Below are 10,480 nucleotides of genomic sequence, written 5' to 3'. Positions count from 1 at the left end.
ATATATATATATATATATTGATTCAAAAAGGAATAGGCTTTTCATGATTCATAAGGCAAAGGGATGGATACACTGTCTTTAAAGGAATATACTTCTCATGTTTAAAGAGTAAAAGCAAATAGATATCTTAACAGAAATATCAGACATGTTTCCTGAACTTAGGAGTTAGGAGAAATCATTTTACCACTGTGAACTTCACTTCTGCAAGATAAGATTAATGATCTTGGTCTTAATGTGCCAGATTTGGCACATAAAATCATGGGATACCTAGTTCAATTTGAATTCCAATTTGAAACAATGGATGAAAACTTCAACAAAATGATGTCTCATGCAGTATTTGGGATACACTGATACTAAGAATTATTTACTGTTTATCTGAAATTCAAATGTATCTGGGCATTTTGCATTTTACCTGGCAGCCCTACCCCTGTCCAAACTAGTCTGGGAATTTAATGAAGTGCAGAAGGGATAATATGTGGATTAATAATGTGTGAAAGTGCCTTACTGTTCACAGAGTTCGGTATTAGCAAGAAGGGTTTGGTTTGTATGACTTTGGTGTGAAGGGGCCCCTTGCAGGTCCATGAGTCTGGGCTCTCTGCAGATCCTAAGGCACGAGGAGGAAGAGCCAATGCTACACCCCACATGAACACTTCATATTCTTGAACACTGGGATGGAAACCGATGTTTCAAAATGGAGATTGGCTCCACACATGTAAAATATCCCAGAGGTTTTGGCTCGACAAGAAACTCAAAGTGGGCTCCACCAGGATGTCACCTGTCTCTGCATTCTCTGTCTGCATCCTCAGGAGTAAAAGTTCTAGAATGCTTTTACTACTCAGACCCCCTGGAGGTTAGAATGGATAGAAATGGACTTGATTCAAGGCATTTGAAACCAGTGTCCTGGCAGGGACAGGAAAGATAGGCATTTTTGACCAGGGGACCTGTGAACTCAGGGGATACAAGCCATAGGCTTGCCATCTAGCACAGGTCTTACTTTCTAGATGATGCCACTACCATCCAAGGTGATATTTTGCTTTAGTAAGTAGCCCTGGGCAGACATTCCAGTCTAGAGAAGCAAAACACCAACAGAAGCAGCAATTATTCATGTTGAGAAGGCTGGAAAAGCCCTTGGAATCTTCATTCTTCTCTCCGTGTTAGAGACTGGAAAGTAAAGCTCAGGCTGGGGAAGTGACTCACCAAAGGCCATGTAAAAGTGAGAGGCAGAACTGGCCTGGAGCCCACATCTCTGCTTCCCAACTCAGGCTCAGGTTCCCTGCTCCCCATGCTCCTCTGGGATCCCCTGTTTCTGGGCAGGCCTCTCAAGCAGCCACTGTCCTTCAAGGCCAACAATCCTCCTCTCACAGAGGGGAAAGACAGTTATTTAATAATAGTGGTGATAGTCAACTTGGGACAGTGCATGTTGTTTATCTCACCTCTCATCAACTCCCACCTTCCTACACCTGCACCTCCTACACTTGTTGCCAGTCCTTGAATGTGCAGTGGTCTCCCACAGACAGGCAGTTAGTTCAGTGTGGTGGTTAGAGCCAAAGGATGTGGGATTGCAGCCTGGCTTTGCTCTTATGAATTGTACAAACTATGTAACAGAAGTTAACTCTCCCTGAGTTGCCTCATCCATGAAGTGGGGATGATAAATTGCTTCATAGGATCCTCGTGTGAGAACTAAGTGACTGTGCTTCTGACAGTGCCTAAAAATTGTTCGGGTTTAACAAATATAAGCTCCTACTCCTAGACTGTCCTTATTTCAGAGATCCATTCCATGACTCCAATGACGTTTTCCTTATTCTTGCTTCTCCTTTAAGATTCAGCTCAACTTCCCCTGCCCTAGGCAATCTTCTCCCTCCAGCAGAGTTAGCTGTTCTCTAACATTTACCGCACATATTTAAGTGCATTGTATTTGCCTATTTCCTGACGAAGCTGTAACCTTTCTCTTCAGCACCAACCATCGAATCAGGCGGATGTTTGTGCTTATGATGTTTGTTGAATGAATGCATGAATTATCCCATTGATTCTAAATCAAGGAGTCATTCTCCATTTCTCTCCCTCACCTGATACCCAATCCAACAGCAAGTCTTGACAAACCCCGCTTCTAAAACATATCCCAACTCTGCCTCCAGGGCAGACCAAGCCACCATCTTCTCACATCTGGACAGCTCAGCCTGCTCACTTTCTGCTTTTGCTGCTCTGTTATCCATGCTCATCCCCCTCTGCTTCAAGCTCTGCCTTAACCCCTCATTGCTCTAAGAATAAAATCCAGTCTTCTGGTATGGCTACAGAGCCCCGAAGAATCCAGCGTATACCCTCTCTCCTTCTCTTACTGTGCTTCACTCATTCTCATCTTCTTTCTGCTCCTTTTTCTCCTCCACACCTTGCAATTGCAGTTCCTTCTGGTTGTTGCGGAGTTGGCTCCTTCTGATTTCAACCAGACTGTTACATCCAGAGAAGCTTTCTGTGACCACCCTAAGAGGATATCTCTCAGTTACTCTGTGTCCTAACACTTTTAATGTCCTCTGTGTGGTGATTATCTTAATTTATAAATACCTTGACTTCCCGTCTATTAATTGATCCTCTCACTCGCTGGACTGGAAATACCATGAGTACAAGGTCCCTCTTTCTGCTCTGCTGTTCAGTAGCATGTCTCCCGATCAATGCCTAATACATTTTTCCTGAATGAATGAATGGGTCCTCCCAGAACACAGTATCAGATGCACATTTTACAGGTGACAAAATGGAACTTAGAGAGGTTGATTCTTGCTATAAAAGGCTGGAAGTGGTGCAGTCAGGCTCACAAGATGATTGACATTTCCCAACAAAGCATTTCACCTTGAAAGGAGATACACTCTGGGCTGGGAACCCAGTTGGGTTTGATTCATAGACTAATTTCCCAGTGTGGGACCCGATGGCAGAGAGTCAATGCTCCTGCCTCTTAAAGAGGTAGATCTGCCAGTATGTGCCTAAGAATTGTATCCAATTCCAAATTCCAGACTGCATTTGAGGCATTGCACATGCCCAATGAACCCTGTAAGAACAGTGGAGTAATTGTTTGAGAAAAGAGACAAGACCCATAGTGCCGAGAGGAGGCCTGATCTCCCAGGACCCTCTTTAGCAGTTTTTCTAATTTAGGCCTGACAGGACAAGAAAGATATTTCTGGTTCCTTTACACCAGTATTGGCCTAATTTGGGAGATTTTCATCATTCCCAAAGCCCCCACTGTTGTCTAACAGTAGACCCTGGTCATTGTCATTAGAGTTCTGCCTCGGTCATGGATTATAAGCTGGCAGTGGGTGCCATTTCTATGATTCTAAGAGCAAAGCTCGTGGAGAGGGAACGTGGTGACACAGAGCCCTTGATCAGAAGTCAGAGGGTGGGGAAGGCCACTTGGTGTCCAGCTGTGAGACTTGAGGCCTTCACTGGCCCTTTAATGACCTCCTAGGTAAGCAGTGGTCTGCTTCAGTCTGATAGCAACCTGGGAGTCAGAGCCTAAGATCTGACCCTGGCTCTGTTGCTAATTTGTGATATGAGATCTTGTCAAGTTCTCTTCCTTTTGTGGGTCTTGGCTTATCATCTGTGCAAGGATTTATTTGCAGGGGCTGATGCCTAAGTCTCCCTCCCGCTCATAGGTGCTCTTTTTGTGACCTTTTAAGAAGTATTTGCTCCTGTAAAACTGAGTTTTCTTCCCATCTAGTCCTCATAAGCCAGCATGAAATTGACCTGGCTTTCTTAAACTAGTCCACCAAAGGGCTTCAGAGTCCTAAAGACCCAAGGATTTCTCTGGAAACCTCAGGAGGAAGGGAGTCCAGGGTTGACTCCTGCCAAGCAAACTCACAGTTCTGATGCTGCCCTCGGACAGGAATATGCAACCGTGAAGGAGAGTCTTCAAGGGGCTGAGGGTACAGAAGGCAGGGGGAATGACTGCTCTGAGAATCTAGAATTCCTGGATGTGGAATCCCACAGACACTGTACCCGCTTGGCCTTGACCTACTATATGGAAAGGTGGGTTTAGGAAAATCAGATATGTACCAATTTTTTTTGTTTGTTTTTGTACCGGGGATTGAACTCGGGTCCTTGTGCTTGCAAGGCAGGCAGCAGAACCACTGAGCTAAATCCCCGGCCCTGTACCAATGATTTTTTGAGTTCTTACTGTGGAGCAGACTTTTGCTCAGTGCTTTATATACATCACTTTGTTTGACCTTGAGCCCTGTTTGATAAATACGATGATTCCCATTCCACAGAGGAGGAACTGAGACCCAGAGCTGAAGTAACTTAACCAGTGTTACGCAGAATGATCAGGATTCACACCAGTATTCTTTATGGCTCAATTACTGTCTCTCCTAATAAAAAATAAAGTGAAGAAAGTAGAGTAAGTTGTGGAAATCACTCTGGACCTGGGCTCTGAAATTCTTCCATTTGACAGCTTAGTAACCTTGGGCAAGGTATTTGACTACTTGAAATTACAATATGTTTGCTTAGAAAGTGGGGATAGTCACTCCTTCACTTCATAGTACAAGGTTAAAGGGATAATGTGTATGCAGTGCCTGAAATCAATGCTTGGCACATAATAAGTGCTCAGAAAATGTTAGTGATGGTTACTATTGTTATTATCACTGTTACTGTTGTCACTACCAGCTTCCTTCTTGGATTGTCGCAATGCTCAAGTGAGGTAATGGCTGCGAAAGTACTGTTTGCTTTGCACCTGTGAGTAATCCTGTGCCCTTCACTACCATTATAGCAACCTCAGGGGAAGAGTTATTTGTGAAACTCTGGCCCCATTCCTCCCCAAAATGATTCAGATTCTTTGCTCTGCAGCCAATGCCGATGACGAACAAGGGCTTGACTTGGTGCCCACTGTGAATGACATCCTTCAGGATATCTCCAAGAACTGCAGCAAATGCTTTTCAGAGCTTATTTTAGCATGAGAAGGACCTCAGAGGAGGATTTCAACATTTGGCTTCATTTGCAGGTGATCCCTTGCAATTAATGGGGGCTTGACTTGGTCTTTTTTTCTCCTTATCATCTTAAGAAGGGATACCAGGGAGTGGGTTGGATCAGGAGTGGTTGTCAGACACAGCTCTACATTCAAACGAATTCTAGTGTTGTTTATTAGTAATTTTGAGATTGATATATGTTCATTATACAAATATTTGGAAAATGCTAAAAAGTACAAAGGAGAAAAATAAATATCCATAATGCAGTCACTCAGAAACAAATACTGTTAATATTTTGATTGGATCTTGGATATTATATTGTCCTTTTACATGACTTGGGATTATAGCACAGTCATGTAAACTATATTTTCATCATTTTACGCTGCCAAAATTTTCTTCATGAATGTTTTATAGATGTATTTCAACACAGAAACATCAGAGAATACCAAGTACTTAAGGAACCTCCCTCCTTTTTATTTATTTATTTATTTATTTATTTATTTATTTATTTATGTGGTGCTGGGAATTAAACCCTAGGCTTTGCACATGCTAGGTAGGTGCTCTACCACTGAGATACCTTCTCAGGCCCCGTCCTTACTGTTAACTATTTAGACTCTAAAATTTTCATTATTATACATAACATGAACACTTTCGTACATAAATATGGAGGTCTGATTATTTCCCTTAAATAGATACTTTAAAATGGACATTATAAGTCAAAGAGGAGTATAAACAATTTTAAGGCTTCCTGGAAAGGTATCCTATCTACCTTTATATTCCTACCAAAAGCAAGAGACACTCCCTGGCCAGTAACAAGTATTACCAGTTTTAAAATATTCTGATTCTATGCAAATCAAGAGGATGGGAAAAAAATACAACTCACTGCCTTGATTTGCAATTCTTTGATTACTTTAGCTGCTTATATATATCGTGCTTCTTAATTATTTGCGTTTCCCTTTCTGTGAGTTGTCTCTCACTGCTCTTTCCTGGGCAGATTTGTTTTAACTGTAGTCCTGATAATCCTAGAGTTGTCTGTAGAAGATGCCAGAGCTTGCCTTGCATGCATCCACATATGATAGGCGGCCAGGCTCTAGAAGAGAAGAGTTCATGTCAGCATTGCTGTTTCAATGCAACTAGAAAGGGCAAAGTTTCTGGGAGAAGGTACTCTTGATGTGCCACCTCTTATCATACTATTATGTTTTCTTACACCCAAAGGTTTTCTTAAATGGTACTCTAGCAGTAGTGTTACATTTGGTGTGTGTCTGTCCCTTCTTTCACTATGTGTGCACTGGCCTTATACATGTGCGATGAGTAATGGCCACATTAATAGACTGACAGAAAAGAACTTAAGAGCTGGAATCATGCAGGTCTTGGGAAAATTCCTAAACCTCTCAGAAGTTCAGTTTTCTCTTCTTTCAGGCACTGGTGATCACTCTACCTCTGAGGAATAAATAGGTCATGAATGCAAAACTCTTGGAACAGTGCCTGCCACATCATAAGACTCCTTTTAGCCCAACAATTCTTGACCTGCTTCTGTGTATTTGCCATTGAGTTGGTGCTGAGTACAAAAAGGAGTCAGGCTGGATGCTTTGCAGCATCTGCATTTCCTGTAGGAGGAAGGTCAGGCTGCTCATGGACTCCAACAAGGCCTTTTTTGACCCCTGCTGTTCTGAGGCCCCACACTAAGCCCTCTGGCTCCAGCTGTCGTGGGTGGGTTGCCAGCTCTCTTTAGAATTCTGGACCCTGGCTGCAGTTGTGGGGCAATAGGAAAAGTCCCTGTCAACATTTTTATACACAGTGTCCCAGATATAATGTTTTACCTTCTCTTCCTAACCTTATAATCATTTTCCCTTTATAGTTAAGGGTGATAGATGAATCCCACCAGCCTCAGTTTGAATTCTGGTTCTCATATTTACTAAGTGACCTCAAAAAAGTTGCTTAACCTCTCCTGCCTTGGACTCCTTATCTGTAAAATGTAGAGATTATGCTATATAGAGTAAATGTTTATGCTTTCCTAAAATTCCTGTGTTGAAATCCTAACTCTCCTCCCCCATATGATGGTATTAGGAGGCCTTTTGGAAGTAATTAGATTGAGAGGGTAGTGCCACTGTGAATGGGATCAGTGTCCTTATACTTTTTTTTTGGTACCGGGGATTGAACTCGGGTCCTTGTGCTTGCAAGGCAGGCCACTGAACCGCTGAGCTAAATCCCCGGCCCATCAGTGTCCTTATAAAAGAGACTCCAGAGCTCTCTTACTTCTATCAGGAGAGGATAGAATAAAAGGACAGCCATCTTTGAACCAGGAAGATGACCCTCACCAGACACTAAAGTTGCTGGCACCTTGATCTTGGATTTCCTAGCTACCAAAACTGTGAGAAATATATTTTTTTGTTTTTATTTATTTATTTATTTACTTATTTTTGTACGGGGGATCAAACTCAGGTCCTTGCGCTTGCGAGACAGGTGATGGAACCACTGAGCTAAATCTCTGGCCCTATTTTTGTTGTTTATAATCCATCCAATCTATAGTACTGTAATAGCCCAAACACAAGGAAATATAATAGTACCTACCTTGTGGGGTTTGAAGGATTAAACAAAATAACTTCTGCATATTTAATAGCAATAGTAAGACTCAGTTATCTATTATTATTTGCTATATTGTCTTGATAGCCACCCTTACATTGACATAATTAAATTGAATAGATACAACAGTCCCTTTCTCTAATATTGGATAGTTATTTCCAATTTTAAAACTTAAACTAAGAAATAAAAAGTCATCTTGTGGTTTAGAGAGAAGAACAATCAATTGAAGAATTAAACGTTGAATCAACAATGGCACATTCAAGTTATCTCCCAAACAGTTCAATATTTTCTCTATATATTCTGGGCTAATTATCCCACCTGAGAAGCTCATCCATTGTGGGTGATTCCTACCCAGGTAGGGCTAGCCTGGACCACTCTGCAAGGTTTTCTAGTCCTTTACTGTGATTCTTCTGGCAAAGAAGCTGCGTCAGCTTTTCTACTCAACTGCCAGAGAATCTCTGATACAGCACACCTCAGGGCCAACCAAGCAATTTTAGGTATCATTTGGAAATATCTAGTAGGGCAAGTGTCAGGGCATATCACCTGATGGGAAGGTTATGAGACAGAGGTTTCTGCTTTGCTCCTTCAGCCAACAAGACTCAAAATTAGCAGTGATATGACTGAAATATGAGCCTACACAGACTGTGAGCAACATCTGGTTGTCGGGCTCTGTAAAAATGTTCTCTTGCAACCTCAGCTCAATGAAGTGAGAGATTTATTGGCCCCATTTTATAGATGAGGAAACTGGGGGTCAGAGGGGAAACAGCCTCAAGGAGGGGACCTCCAAGGTCATGACTCAGTCTGACTCTGAAGACACAGGTTCTTCCTGTGGGCACCACAGGATCTCTTTTCAACTTAATCAGCAGGGATCAGGGATCACATTGTATTGCTCCTACTGGACACTGAGAAACAGCTTAATGGGAGAGACAGGTGGATGCATGCCTGTGAGAAGTAATAAAGCAATGTATGCAGTTCAATTTATCCTGTTGCATATATTTCTAAAAACTATCTTTAATCCTTCTGGAAAGAGGCAGGGAAGAGGTAGATTGATAGATCAGAGCTGTAATCAATGACTAAACAAAGGACAGTGGGGAAATGGGGAGGGAGTGATTAATTTCTGCTCAGAAATTCAGAAAAGTCTCTTAGAGGATGTGGTATTTTGGTTGGAGGTGGGGAGCCCAGAAGAATCAGCTAGAGAGTACAGGGAAGGGGCATGTCATGTCTACCCCCTTCCTAAAGAGAAGTAAAAATAAAACCTTGTTTAGTGTTTGCTAAATATTGGTCTTGAAACCAGAAAACGTACACACCCTTCTCACTTGCCCTCTCTTACAGACACAGAGCTATCAAGACACACTCAGAGATAACCACAAATGGAAAAACATGAATCACATAAAACACATACCAGTACCCATGCACAGATGAAGACACATGAAAATAGACACTGGCTTCCATGTTCCTAGACACACACACACACACACACACACACACACACACACACACACATATATATTTATTATACACATAGACTTATATGAACATGTTTATGCTTTAGTATGCAAGCACATACAGATCCTCTCCCTGCTCACTATTCATGCAGGCAAATGAATGCATGCTTTTCTTAACATACACAAGTTCACACCCAAATCTCATTCTGCTGGTCTGGTTGGAGGCCAATGATTAATGGGAAACAATGTACAAAGGGAGGCATCGCACAGTAGAGGCCAGGACTGAGCTAGTGATGAAGCTGGGATTAAACCTGTCAGATGACAAACTTGCCCTGCCTGACTGCCTCTGGAAGCCACTCAGCCCAGACAGTAGCGCCTGACCTAGCTCCATCCTGGGCAGATGGTGCAAGGCTGCTGCCTGATTTCTAGCTTTATCTGGGCTTTAATGTTATCCAGGGTCAAGCTGGGCTGTCAGCCCCACCCCAATCCTTGCAACAGGCAGGAGGCTCTGGGGACACAACAGGGCCGAGCCCTCTGGCTGCTTGCTAACCCTAGGCTTGTCCTGACACAGTGCACCAAGGGTGGTTAGCATTAATGAGGGTTTACAACAGTGGGCCAGACAGTAGGCTGAGCCCTTTACGTACATTACTTAATCCTCACAACAGCTCTGTGAGGAGGGTGGGATGGGTTGTATCGTCTCCATTTAGTGGTGAGAAAATGGTGCCCAGGCCACAAAACCCTTCAGCAGGGAGACAAAAAGCTGAGGTTCAACCTCGTGCAATCCTATTCTCCCCAAGGCTTGAAGTATGTGGGTCAATCTGCCTACCCCACACAACAAGCTTGCACCTTCTGCTCTAGACAGCTTCCCGGATCTCACGTGTAGCGTGGCCCACAGCAGGTGCCTGAGGAGGACGTGGGTCTTGTGTCAGGGATGCTCTCAGAGAAAGGGCCTCAGTTTTCTCATCTCTGAAATGGAAGGACAGTGCAGACCTAGCTGGGCCAAGCTCCTCTGGACAGCACAGGGAATCCTGAGCTCTACATTCTCGCCCATCCTGGGGCTGTAGCCTCACCACTCCTCCTCTCCAAGAGGCCTTGTGCGGGTGCCGCGCGGGCTAGCCATTGTTCAGGAGGGCGGGGACACTCCAGAAAGCGGATTCCCCGCCCCAGGTTGCATTCGCAGCCCACTAGAGCAGAGACTTGTGCCGGCATCTGCTGCACCGGGCGCGTCCTTTGTTTGCTCAGTTGTGCCCGGGTGTCCGAGGCCCGCGCCCCGCTCTTTTGGCAGACAAAGCGGGGGCCGCCGCGAGCGGGTCAGGCAGGAGAGGGGCTTGTACCGCCCTACTCCCGCCTTTCGCACCGCCCCCTCGGCTAGACGTTCTCTGATTGGTTTGTGGGGCTACAAAGAGGCCGGGAAGCTAGTAGGTAACGTGGTCAGGCGTGACTTTCCATTGGTTGGGCGCAGCTGTCAATCGAGGAGGGCGGGCTGTCCGCGCTAGGCCGGGTCTCTCC

General features: G+C 44.0%; 1 protein-coding gene across 1 annotated transcript in view; it reads left to right on the top strand.

Annotated features, from left to right (window-relative positions):
* Positions 1 to 10,480, top strand: part of Megf9 (multiple EGF like domains 9) — a 112,574-nt gene that overhangs the window by 852 nt on the left and 101,242 nt on the right. The window contains exons 2-4 of the mRNA XM_010602977.1: positions 3,748 to 4,011; positions 4,645 to 4,678; positions 10,036 to 10,389. Coding sequence (XP_010601279.1) covers positions 3,748 to 4,011; positions 4,645 to 4,678; positions 10,036 to 10,389 — 652 coding nt within the window. The remainder of the gene's footprint in view (positions 1 to 3,747; positions 4,012 to 4,644; positions 4,679 to 10,035; positions 10,390 to 10,480) is intronic.

The sequence above is a fragment of the Fukomys damarensis genome, unplaced genomic scaffold (assembly GCF_012274545.1).
Source record: "Fukomys damarensis isolate Sample0158 unplaced genomic scaffold, DMR_v1.0_HiC HiC_scaffold_36, whole genome shotgun sequence".
NCBI lineage: Eukaryota > Metazoa > Chordata > Mammalia > Rodentia > Bathyergidae > Fukomys > Fukomys damarensis.
The sequence above is the reverse complement of the archived record's forward strand: the minus strand, read 5'-3'. Positions and strand labels throughout refer to the sequence as shown.